At 38.7% G+C, this 14,049-nt stretch overlaps 1 protein-coding gene across 10 annotated transcripts in view; it reads right to left on the minus strand.

Moving 5' to 3' along the window:
* Utrn (utrophin) overlaps positions 1-14,049 on the minus strand; it is a 493,014-nt gene that overhangs the window by 240,243 nt on the left and 238,722 nt on the right. For all 10 annotated transcript variants that reach the window (XM_076926858.1, XM_076926860.1, XM_076926859.1 and 7 more), the window contains 2 exons: positions 13,448-13,602; positions 312-501 (listed from right to left, as the gene is read on the minus strand). In XM_076926858.1, the coding sequence (XP_076782973.1) occupies positions 312-501; positions 13,448-13,602 (345 nt within the window). The remainder of the gene's footprint in view (positions 1-311; positions 502-13,447; positions 13,603-14,049) is intronic.

The raw sequence follows: 14,049 nt of genomic DNA on the forward strand, positions 1-14,049 counted from the left end.
CCCATTCACATGAAGACAAAATGCCATTATATATTGAATAGCACAAATGACACAGGGCTTAAAATGACAGAAAACCAAGCAGCCCCGAGTCTCCAGCTCTAAATACACAATTATTATTTCCATAAAACAAGGTGGGTCTTCACCCTAATATTAAGTATACTAAGTATTCCAAAAAAATCAGTTATTCATGGGACAGCATGGGTTCCATAACTCAATGTGTAGACAGCCTCACCTTGGAACAGTAATCAATGTATAGGTGGCCACCAGGGGCTCAGGAGGAGACTGCCGCCTGTGGCTTCCCACACACTTACCAGCATCTGTTGTCGGAGCTGCCTGGCCAGGACACTATCCTGAAGAGCATTCTCCCGCTGAGAGGCATCGGTCAGCACGTTTGCTGTGGTTTCTGCTTCCTGAAGCCACTTGACGAAGTTCTCCAAGTCCCGACGAAAAGTCTGCACTGTCCGCAGCTCAGCCTCCAAGGCACTCTGTCTATCAGCAATGCTAAAAGAAACAATGTGTAAGATACAGCTCTGTGACTTACAGGGTGACATCATACATCATACGCACCCAAGACAAAATTAACACCCAGCCTCAGAGGAACCGCCACCCTTTAAGCCATCAAACGGAACTGTGTGATTTTTCATCTGTGGGTGTAAAATAATCCTTAAAGATGTCTAGTGACTTGTGAGATGCCAGTACAGAGACAGAGAAATATTAACAAAACCCAACATGAAATAATCATGCCTGTATTTTACATATCAGATTTGTGCATTAACATGATCTTTTACAGATTTATGCCAAAATCTACGAGCTGCCATAAAAGAAATGTCAATCAAAGGCAATATCAATATATAGTCATACATCACTCACTGAATGGAAAAGAGCAACATCAAAATAAACATTTAAGATTGAAACACAAACAATAAAAGGGTGTAGAGTGTAGGAAGCCGCGGTTAGCGGTGATACATCCGCCATTCCAAGATGGCGCGGACATCTTGTCCTCCCCACTAGTAAACAACTAACTGCTCAGGTGCAAGAGGAAAAGGCGCGCCAAAAGTCACTGGCCAATCCTGAGGCGTAATATTGGGTGATGAGTGAACAGCCAATCAGAAGTGAACACACACCACTCTAGGGCATAAATAGCAGTGCCATTCCCGAGGTCCCTCCCTTCCGCGGTCTTCACTTCTGCTGATACAAGACTAAAGCCTCGCTGTGGTAATACCCGAATTCTGCCTCTCGTGTCTCTCTTCCACGGGCGAAAGGGGACACGGGAGGTGCGCGGAACAGTAGAGCTCAATGATGAATGAAGCACTTGTCCAATAGTCACCAGGCCCTGGGTCCCCAACACCACAAAAGTAATAATAACTCTTGGCTTTTGCTAAGAGTAAATACAAGCTGTAAATCAGTACTTGACTTAATAATTCAATAACATAATATTATTTACTAATATTAATTTAATATTTAATAGCATCTAGAAGGCACTGGACAAACAACCTTTTATGAATGTTTCATAAGTTCTACATCGAAACTGGAGCACTGAGAGCTATTTGAATTAGACAAGATATACACATGTAAATTCAACATTTAAAACTTTATATACCTCAAAGCCTCACAGTGAGAAAATAGACAAATCATTTTTATGAAATAGGTAATAGACTGGAAAGATGGATGGACCTGTGACTCAGAGTGTTTGAGATACCATCATGAGGATGGGAGTTTGGGTCCCAGAAAGTAACAAGCCGCCGGGTGGTCCATAGACAACTGTAACTCAAGTTCCAAAGGATATAATTTTTATTCTGGCCACTATATAGACAAGAAGGTACACACACACACACACACACACACACACACACATACCCCAAATAAATAAATAAATAAATTTTAATTTTAAAAAAGCCGACCACATTTCTAGTCCTATTTATTTAGACCTAAGAACATTGGAACTGCCTGTCCACACAAAGTCTCATACACAAATGTTTGAAGCATCATTATTCAGAATATTGAAACATAGGAAGGAAGCACTAATCAATGGAACATTATAAGCTAATATATGAACAATGATTCAATCATAAAATGAATAAAAAGACCCAGATAAACAATGTAATATAACCATAGCCACAAAACTAGGCTAAGAGAAGGAATCCAAGTTCCAAAGGGCACATACTGTGAGACTCCATTTTTGGGAGATCTCTAAAGCAATTAACCTCAAGAGAGGGAAAGTAGGTAACTTATCCTCTACGACCACAAACAACCCAAACAGAAAGTGGAGAGTAACGTACACTCCATGCAAGCAATGGGATATGACTCAGAAACTGAGACAAACTATACTCAATAACATGATCAGGCTCCCAAATACATGGTGCGAAGTGAAAGGAGCCAGAAAGGATAGCAGTGAATCCATTAATGTGACATTCCGGGATAACATAATCATAGCAGCATCTACTCTATAAAACTCTTCTAGTTACATTTGTCTAGAAAATAAACCCGAACTGCCTGTAGTAATTAAATAGCAATAGCTTCCACACACTAACGTGTGTGAATGCTTGGCCCACGGGGAGTGGCACGTGTGGACTTGCTGGAAGAAGTGTGTCACTATAGAGGTGGGCTTTGGAGCCTTGTAAGCTCAAGTATGATCAGGCTGACATGGTCTTTCTCCTGTTGCCTGCAGACCAAGATTTAGCTCCTTTTCCAGAACCATGTCTGTCTGCAGGCCACCATGCTTCCTGCCATGATAATGGACTAAGTCTCTGAAACTGTAAGCTAGCTTTACATTTAATTAAATGCTTTCCCTTATAAGAGTTGTCTTGGTCATGGTGCATCTTCCCAACAATAGAACCCTAAATAAGACACTGTCCTACTTGAAATGTGCCATCCTCTGTAACTTTTCATCAAGTTTCTTTTCCCAACTTTCACTTCTACTTTTCTCTAATATTCTCTTCGTGTCCAAGTAATGTTTCAGTTTTTTTCTAGAATCCTATTGATAGTATGACTGTGTAAAAATTTTATCTCTACTTTATAGTGTCCTTCTTACCATCTCCATTTGATAAGATGAAACCTATATTTTAAAGTTTAGAGCCCATCTCTTTGAGACTATTCTTTCTCAGGGTTCCTCACTCTGGGTTTATAAAAGGACAGTGGGCTGCTTTATATAGGAAATAATCATGTGTATTCTAGAAAGGTCTTTAGACTTCTGATCTACTTTCACTCTAAACTTAATATAGACCTTTTTTTCTGTCCACTTATTCTACAACCTACAGGCAGAAATTGTTTTTCATATTTCCATATTTGTCAGAGTCTACACTACAGAATTATGATATTTATGAGATGGCAATCTGGCCATATGCCTTTGAGATTTGCTCCCAAATGCCATTTTCCCTAAAGAACCTAGAGCTAGACTACATCAAACTATACACGGCATGAAGGGGAGAATATTCCAGAACCAAAGAAACAAGACTCCAAATATCAGGAAACACCAAGAGGCTCTTTGATGAGAAAGGGGAACGAAGAGAGAAGTGTATGTTGTCATTTTGACTGTTCTGTAATCCTGTATTAACTTGACAAAATTATAAAAGATATACTCAAGTGAAATATCTCAAAGAGGGAGAACAAAACCATGAGATCCAAGAAGAGATGACACATTGAGAGAAAACGAGTAGACATACTCAGTATGGTGAGTGCATGTAGGCACAGAAAGCACAGTACCAGGAGAGGTGCCTTTAGGATAAAGATATCAGAAGTGACAGCTTGCCTAACATGGCAGACTCCGTTAAAAATTATACTGTCGCTTAGTGCTTCCCATAACTTCAGTTAACTCAGTCATTCTGGATTTCTGATGGGGTTGAAGACCTATAGTCTCATAACCAATCCTGGCTATTTACTTTGAGAGAAAAGATCTGAGTAGATGGTTTTCAGCTGACATTCATTCTAAAGCCAAAAAGCCAGGATCAAAAGTAAGTGTTTTAGTTAGAAGAGATGACAGAGGTTCTGGTTAGTCAACAGAATGATGGACTGGGTATTAGGACTATCTTGTACCTCACTGGTACAATTAGGAATAAGTATGCTCTAACTGTATTTTGAGAGAAAAGTTCTACTTTAACAGGAAGAGTGATATGTAGGAGGAGCTAAGTGGGAAGGAGTACTGAGAGGAAGAGATGGAACAAGGAGAGAAGATGAAGAAGAGGAGAAGCTAGGTGATGAGAGAGAGAAAGAGAGAGGGGGCATGGAGGCAGATGTTCACGTGTCTCCACCAGTCAAAGATAGTTTTTATATCTAGGTTGGGTATTGGGTTATGCTTCTGATTGAGCATTACCAAACTTATAAATCCTTTGATTAACATTTTTAAAAAAAATCGTATAAAAGCAAAAAGGAAAGGGGGGCATGGGACAGGGGTGTTCTAGGGAGGGGAAATGTGGAAAGGGGATGGCATCTTAAATGTAAATAAAATATAAAAGAAAAAAAAGAAAGTCAACAATATTCAGCCAAGAAAAAAAAATTATACTGTCAGGCTACTGGAGAGGTATGAGAAGAATTAGCAACAGGAACAAAGAAAATTATGCATAAAAAAACAGAGACAAATACTAACTTCAGATAAAGCAAAAGAAACAAAGGGTCGGTCAGAGTTCCTATCTCAAGAGAACAAGGCAAAGAGCAATACAAGACTTCTGGCGCTCTCCTCTGGCCTGCACATGAACATACACACAGGTATATACTACACATACATGTACACCATACACCTTATAATTATAAAAAGGAAGACTGAAACATAGACTCTGTTTATAGAAGTCTAAATGATCTTTATATTATGATGAATTATAGTGGAGGACATATGTATATCTGTATATGACTCAGTAGTAGACTGCTACATACATAGTCCTATCTTCTAGAACTACACAGAAAAAAAGTTATCATAATCCATATATATATATATGTCACTTTGTGTTCTGATTTCTGAAGTTAATATAATTTATATGAAGTTTCTAATAGAATGCAGCTCAGCTGGTCCCTTGTAGTTTATTAAATATCTGTTTCTAAAATTAGATCCAAATCTAGTGTGGGATACTGAATTACACACAAAAAAAGTAATTAATAAATTACACACAAAAAAAGTAATTAATAAATTATTTTTAATACCCCCATATGCTACGTATAAAAGAAAGGACCTATTTTTGCCTCCTCTGTCATTTCCCAGGAACATGGCTTAGAGTGAACCATGTAAAAATCTTTGATATATTGGTTCCAGTCTTAAACTGAAGAGCTTGAACTAGACCCGTGAAAGAGTCATTTCAGACTCTCCAGGGGTCTTTTCCAAACTGTATAAGCCATTGCTGATATCATAAAAGCTGCTGGAAGAGTTCTTTAACTGTTATCCCCGTCCTAGCTTGAAATTCCACTTCATTAAGTGTGTCTACTTGTACATGAAATGTTACTGGAGAAAAAAATGAGCAAAGTACAGACAGGAAAGAGGTTGGGAGGCACTGATCCTAGGGCTCCTACAACCAGGCCTACTCATATTCATCTAGGGTCTCAGGGGACATATGAGTGTGCACATGCACATTTGTATGTAAAAGCCAAGGGCAAATTGATGTAATTCCTGAGATGCCATCTACTTTTTTTTATACAGTCTAGCAGGCCACATAGGAAATGCTGGCTGGTGACTGAGCCCCAAGGATCTACGTATCTCTGCCCCCATGACCCTGGGATCCCCGGAGCACACAGTGATGCTTAGATCTTTTCATTTCTTATATACAAAACAAGAGTTCTGAGCATCCAACTGAGTCTTCACCCCAACTCTTGATTTGCTGAGTCTCAAATAAGACCAGGAAGGGGTAGAAGAAACACAGAGACAAAGGTAACTGGACATATGCAAAGGAGCAGATCATGATGGGAATAAAGGTTTTAACTTTAGGAAATCTGTGTTCAGAAGACAAAAGCAAAGGCTTTTTTTTTTTTTTTTTAAATAAATCTAAATCTGTAAACCTATAAAATCAAAAAATAAGAAGAGGCTGAAAACATGTAAGATGTAACATTTGAAGTCTACAAAGGGTACCTTAGCTAAAATATTTTTATGCTTCAAACAAAAGAAATAACTGACTACAGGACACAAAGAAAATAGAAATAGCTTCACATAGAAGATGTAAGGCCATCCATGGCTGACAGATTTATGATCGTTTATATTAAAGGGAACCAGGATTTTCTAAAATATGAACTCTTAGTTTTCACATGATGTCTGTAATAAAACTCGCTGTGATAGTCTATAAAACAAGCCGGTAGCCATTTTGTAACATGAAATATGGCCACCTACAAAGCAAGCTTTTGAAAATGTAATTTTAAAGATGTTAGGCAGTATTTGGTATTTTGGGCTATAAAATGTAATATACTGTTCTATGAAGTGTGTGTATTCTTATAATTGGTCAAAGAGAATATTCTCCCCATTTTTTTTTTTTTTTTTTACAAAATGCAAAAGGAGTTCTTAGGAAAGCCACAGTTGTGTGTTGCTAATTTTGACATCTTAAAAGGTGACCTCTGCAGCGGCAGAAGATTTAGACGCATTTATCTCTTTCAACGTGGAAAATGGCAGCATCAGTCTAAGTGGCAGGTAGGAAACTCACAGTGAAGTGATTTCTTAGGATTTTGTTCATCTGAAATATATACTAACACATGCTGTGGGGAAAGGCCTTCAAAGTACACAGAGAGCATTGATGAACAGCCTTGTTCTATAGTGACTGTGTCTTTCCCAAGCCACTTAAAAACTCATTCCAGCCTTCAAGTCTGGGCCTGAGCACTGAGCAGATCCCGGGCGGCACCTCTGTCCCCAGTCTCACAGAACCCAGAAAAATCGGGGCTCCCAGGTGCTCTAACCCTGGCATTATGTTAGGTAAGCAGACAGCCAATGCCTGCTCCAAACAGGGAGTAACTGGGACCCACAAGGACCCAGGAAGTCACTCCTGGCCTGGAGCACGGAGCAGATTTTGGGCCCCAGCTCTTACCCCAGTAGTAACACCCACTCCACACAGTTCTGATAAAACCAAGATAATAGGAAAGACAGGCTCTAGTCAGAGACAGGGCAGGTAGCACTAAGGAGATCCAGATGGCAAAAGGCAAACACAAGAACATAAGCATCAGCAGCCCAGGGTATATGGCATCAGTAGAAGCTAGTTCTCCCACACAAGAAAGTCCTGCATTCCCCATAGTACTAGGAAAGCAAGATTTAGATTTAAAATCACTTCTAATGATAATGATAGAGGACTTTAAGAAAAACATAAATAACACTCTCAAAGAATTTGAGAACACAGGTAGACAGGTAGAAGCCCTTAAAGAGGAAACACAAAAATCCCTTAAAGAATTACAAGAGAACACAACCAAGCAGGTGAAGGAATTGAACAAAACCATCCAGGACATAAAAATGGAAGTAGAAACAATCAAGAAATCACAAAGAAAGACTACCCTAGAGATAGAAAACCTAGGAAAGAGATCAGGAGTCATAGATGCAAGCATCACCAACAAAATACAAGAGATAGAAGAGAGAATCTCAGGTGCAGAAGATACCATAGAAATCTAAAAAAATTAAAACTGGAGTCCCATTCTCACATTGCACTGCCGACTTCATTTACAGGTTCCAATCAACCTCCTCTAATTATGGTAATCTTTACCCCAACTTCTTCCATACTCCATTTACATATTACTGTTTCTCTTAATAGAATGTAAGCTTTCTAGAGGCAGGCACAAGTGTGTTTGTGATTGATTCTTTGGTACTCTCATGCAGCCTGGCCAGCTGGAGGCTAATGAATAGTTCTTTAATTAAACAAAACAAATGAAGGAAAATACAAAGATGGTGCTCATTCGTCCTCTATATTTTATGATGTAAAACTGAGAAACATGTCTGACTGCAGGGGCCTGACACAAACTGAACACAGGCACCTTCTCTCCATACACCACACAAATAGTATGTCATGATGGCTGTGTTTTATTATGGGCAGAAAAACAATGCATGGACTAGTAAATAACAGGACAGAAAAAATGTAGGAGAGTATAACTTTTATACTTCTCTCAGTGTGAATGACATAAACAAAAGAAACAGACTGAAAACCAAAGGTGACTATCAAGGAAGAAATTGCCTTCCAAGAGGAAAAACCAAGTTGACTGATGCAAATCTCTGGATCTCGTAACAGTAAAGGAACATGAAGGAAAAGGCTATCTGCACTTTCCATCAGTGTCCATTGATTGAGTCACAGTTGCTCATTTTACCAGCTCAGTGGTTGAGCCTGGCCAAAGGGTAGGCGGAAAAGGTAATCTTGATAGGATGTCTTTCATTGGCCACTCCTAAAAGGTACTGAGCAAACTGAAAACTGACCCATGATAAAGAATACATGCTTTTTGCTTAATCTACAGAGACAATAAGCAAGCATGACAGAGTAAGGAAAACAAAACAGAAGCTTGGAGACATGGAACAAAGTACACTGTGAAAACAACCACCACAGTCCAGGATCTAACAAATTCAGCCCTTTTATTTCAGAGTCTACTATGCCCCAGACTGCCTCAAACTCACTGTGTCATGGAGGATGTCCTTGAACTCCTGATCCCACTGCCAATCCCACTCCTGAGGGCTAGGATTTCAGGCAACTGTTGCTATACTCTGTTTATGCAGCATTTGAGAACTGAGCCCAGGGCTTCATGCTGGCTAGACAAGCCCTCTACAATGGAGCTATATACCCAGCCCACAGGCTCAGTCTTCAGTGTACTTAAAACTTCTGTCAGTCCATGTGAACTATATCCAGATCATGAGTATCAGTGAAAGAGACAGTCTTATATCAAAAGAAAATAAAGTTATTTTGCTCATCAGTATGAATCGTATGCATGGCACTCAATCAAACAATAATCCTTAAAGTTTTATATGCTTTTCTTCCCAGGATGGTTAGATCTGTGCTTTGGCACAAGACACTTGAATACAACATTAATTAAACAAGTATGATGATTTCACTAAGTAAGATAATTGGATTTTTAAGAAGTTTCATCTACTAATAAAGACTGAGTGTAACTCTAATGCATTCACTAAAGTACATAATCCAACACTTTATCATCAGGATGGGTAGAAACCATTCAGAATGACAAGCAAGTCTACATAGCAGCCACACAAAGCTCTGAAAACTGGGATGTCTTACAAGGAAGACGTGAGAGCAATGATGTCAGTTTGGGTGCGCTTTTGTGCAGCACAGACCAGGAACCAAGAATGTTTATACGTGACTTTTGACCTCACAGTAGGCCTACCCATCAGTCAGGCTCCACACTTGACAATCGAGAAAGATGAGACCCAGAGAGATGAAATAACTTGCTCAAGGTTCACCCTGGGCTGTCTGCTCTGCCTGTATCATCCTGGACGTGCCTTAAAATAGGCATATGTGGAGACAGGACAAGGAGAAAGTCCATAGTGAGTTAGTGACTTATCAAACAATAATCATAGCATATAGTTATGGTATCTGATTTCCTTTATAATCCTTCAGAACAGATCACTCTATTTCTATACATATACAGATATATATCCATACTCATACACATGCATATATATGGTACATATGCAAATAAAATGTTATTTTATCTATATAGAGCAAAAATATAGGACAAAATAACCATTCAGATCCAAATCAGGCATACACACTCCAAACATTGCTATGAATTGAGTATTACTAACCCTGACACCTGAAATGCTCTGAAATCTAAAAAAGATTTCAGTACTAACACGATGCCACAGTGGAAATTTTTTGTTTCATTTTAAAAACTACTTAACATGTTATATAAATTGCCTTCTGGTTATATGTTTAAAATATATTTGAATTTTTTAATTAGTTGATTAATTATGGTGCTGGAATGGTACAAGGCTTCACACACTGCACTCCCCAACTTACATGCTATGTTTAAAACAGTAAATTTCATGTTCAGATTTGACCATCATCTCCTATATCTGCCACTATGTGTCCGTAAATATCTCCAAGTCCAAACCACATCTTGTCCCAAGCATTTCAGACAAAGGGTACTCAATGTGTGCAAACACATTTTGACTATCACAATTTGCAATAAGTAACTAGTTAACTGGAATTAAAAATGCAAAGCAAAGATCTGAGAATTTTTATACATTTGAAAATGAATGTATTTATATTACAGATCGTCTTCCACGGAAGTTTAGGGAAGCAATCAAACATACTAATCTTTTATGCTGCTAGGAGGAAGCCATTCCCACTGCATAAAGACTATAATTAAGGCCCTCATATCAAAGGGCAGCTGTCTCTTATCGGGAATGTTTGGTATTTATACACTGCAGATAAGGGAACGAGGACCTTTAAATGTGAATGGTCAATTTCAATTCATACCAAACATCTCCACTGAAAGCTGATATTAAACTTTGTGAATTACAGCCACTAACATTATTGCATATGCAAGTATGATAGCCCTTGACCTCTGCACAATTCTGCTGACAATGATGTATATTCAGCGTTCAGTTGTGAAGTAAGAGGAAGTGATGATAAAGGCCTGCCGGGGACCATCAGAGCCGCACAGTGGTCATGTGCTAGAGCTTGCTCTATTATTCACAAGAGCTCCCATATCTTTAATCTGATCTGTTCTCCATACACAGTACAGATAAGCACCAGTAAATAGAATCGCAGATCTGAGAGGCAAGCACACAGAACGGGCATTCACCAGCAATAGCTGACATTCTGATAACAAAGAAGAAAAATTAAACTCTTGGTGAAGGAAGCAAGAGCCTGGCTGTGTAGGCAAAAAGGCAAAAATTCAAATTCCAGCTCTGCTTGATAAGCTGTGTAACTCTGGGAAACACTGCCACTTCTGTGCTTCCATGTACAACCAATGCAATGCTGAGGAGATGCTGCTGGTCTCTTAAGACTGTGGGCAAATTACAGGAGAGCCGTGTGAAGTCCCTACGGCAGTGAGAGACAATGATAAGCCACTCAGATCCACTCTCCTAAACCACAGTGGACACTCACAGGACACAGCAGCTGATTAACTTTGCAGTCCATGTTTCAGAATTCAGAGCATAGTAGTATTACCAGATTTTGGTCTTAGGAAATTGTCATTCTGTGTGACTTTTATCTTTACTGAACTTGACAGTGTTAGGCTAGCCCACGTGTTCCCAAAGGAGTTGCAAAGTGGATCTACTCCCAACCCCAGCGTGGTGGTAGAAAACTTACTCCTTTTTCTGTCTAACTAAAAACCTTAAGTGCCATCCTTAGGATGGAAACGGGCACACAGAAAACTCCATTTTTAATAAAGCTTCAAAGATTATACAGCAAGATTCCAAGTTTGATCCCACTCTGAGCTACACTCCAAGTTCAGCTACATTAGGGAGACTCTGCTGTGCCCCCAGAAAAATTCATTAACTAATTAATTAAAAGTTTTGGGAGGGAGTCTTAAAAGCTTCCTGTGCAAGATAATTTAAAAAATGGAGAAATATTGGTCTAAAGTATGTCTTTATAAGAGCAATGTCAAAAACACAAAAGAAGGTTAATATAATCTCACACCTTGCTTAAGAAAGTAAGCAAGAGGGACGGACTTCCTTGGGTTTATATATTCCACAAAGATGTCTATTTAGGATAGTTAAAGATTTGAAAGACATACAGTTTCAATACAGAAGCTGTAGCTGTCACTCAGGAAGGGTTCTGTAAGCCAAGTTTTTGTTGTATTTTCCCAATTGCATAAAGAACAATATGACCTAAATCATGTCTAAATATTAATAGCAATTCTCATTCCTAAAACAACTCAGAAAAGGGATAAAGAAAAGCAAGTGTTTTCATGATGACAAAACTGGGGCTCTGTGGCCATCACAACTTTGATAAATGAGAGATCACCTTGGAATATAATTTGCTTCTAATTGCCTCTTCCATCTAACTTAACTGCTGCTATGGACTGTCTTAGAGTATTTACAAAGTAAAGCCTCAACGGTGCTAAACAAAGCAGACTGTACATTTCAGTGAGTTCTCAACATCTTGGAATTGCTTTACCAAAAAACAAAGCCATGCTTCTTACATATGGAATTTCTAAAAATGGATGGAACAGTTTTAAGAAGTATCTCACTCACTGCTGTTTTTAATCCACTTCCCTCCCTATCTTAGGTATGAGACCTACCCAAACAACATGTCATGCTATAAGAACGCTCTTCTGCTAGTACCAAGGTCACAGCCATTTGTTTACCTTTAACTTTTGGCAATGTTGCATATTTGTTAGGTTACCGGTACATCCAGAACCTGTGTAAGTACATACATGTATTCTTATGCTCCCCCCTCAGAAGCTTCAAGAAGTTTCATGTTAAAGAATTGAACTAACAATGAGCTCTAAAGGTCCAGCACAGTGGTTTGGTGCATACAGGTGCATTCTGCCAAGCCTAGCACCCTGGATTAGAGTTCCAGAACACAAGCGGTACATAAAGAGAACCAACTCCTACAAGTGACTCTGACCTCTGTACGAGTTCAGTGGCACCCATGGATACACTCATGCATGCAAATGCACGTGTGCATGTAATACACGGGTGTGCATGCACACACACATGCACATATACACACATGCATACACACATACATGTAGGTGCACACACAATTTAAAACATATCTAGAGGCAAAAATTCTTCTGTATTAAGTTATTAAATTTTTGGAATTATTATAACATAAAATGTTCTGATATCAATTTCATCCACTACAAAATAAATGTTTTGATATCAAGATCATCTTTAAGAAATTGCACTTAGCATAGAAAAAAAGCCATAATTTCCCTTACATACAGGCACTGCCAGTAGGATGAATAAAATACATATTTTTAACTGATGATGGACATAAACATTGAATCTGGAAAAATGCTAATGACTACCTATGCTTTTTTTAAACCCTGTGAGTGAAATCCTCTCTGAGAAACACATATGTTGTTTCAGGCTTTTCTATACAGAATGATAAGACAATGATGGAAAGAAAGGTAACATATTAACCAAAACTCGGCATATAGATTGTTTCAGAGGTCAGGTGGTAGATACATAGTGTCTGGTCCTCATTTGAGAATATCCCAGCCAAATGTCACTATTACACACTATTACAGTAACAATTAATACTCATATTGGCCTGATGTAGTTACAACTATCTGTGTTCTATTCCAGAGAACTACAAAATGTATTCTAAATAATACAAAGAGGCATGGGAAAAAAAATAAGAAAACTTGAAAAAAAATACCAGCAGGGTTTATTTAAAGCAGTGTTAAAATCTCAAGAAGATATAAAAATACACACTCTGCACAAAACATAATGATGTGAACTTTGCTCATCAGAATTTAAAAGTAGAGAAAATAATAAAATACACTTCTCATATTTGCCTATTGAGCTTGTTTCCAAAAGCAAAGCAAAGGAAGTTAGATACTCAGGTAGGTGATGTACATGTTCCCGCCCAGTCTTTCTTGTTACCTTTGTTTGAGATTGACCCATGATGTTTTCAAGTACTCTGTGGTTTCTTCCACATTCCTTGTGTCATCACTACTGTATTCTTCCAGAAGTTTCTGCAGGACATTATCAAATGCCATGATGACACCATCGCCAGAACCCAGTTCTTGAAGCAATAGCTAAGGTGTAAGTTGAAGCACAGTTAGAACCAGTCACTCAGTAATTATTACTACCCACCCTTGGTCACTCAATAACTAGTAATACTCACAAATGGTCACTGAATAACTACTACTACCCACCCATGGACACTAGGTAACTAGTACTACCTACCCATGTTCACTCAGTAACTACTTCTACCCATGGCCACTTAGTAACTAATACTACCCAATCCTCACATTTCTAGAAAGTTTTAGCACATTTTTAGACATCATGAGAAGAAAGCAATAGGACGAACTCTCAAGTTTAAGCCAAAACAGTCAAACCAAAGTAATTCTAGAAGTAGAAAAAGAGGAGTTCCATGATGACAGTCTGAAGTTCCAGGCAGTTTCGAGAGGTGAACACCTTCTTCTGACCTCCTTGGCCACCTGCCCTCATGCACACATGCTCACCTTCCCGACACACATATA

The sequence above is a fragment of the Arvicanthis niloticus genome, chromosome 28, assembly GCF_011762505.2.
Source record: "Arvicanthis niloticus isolate mArvNil1 chromosome 28, mArvNil1.pat.X, whole genome shotgun sequence".
Lineage (NCBI taxonomy): Eukaryota > Metazoa > Chordata > Mammalia > Rodentia > Muridae > Arvicanthis > Arvicanthis niloticus.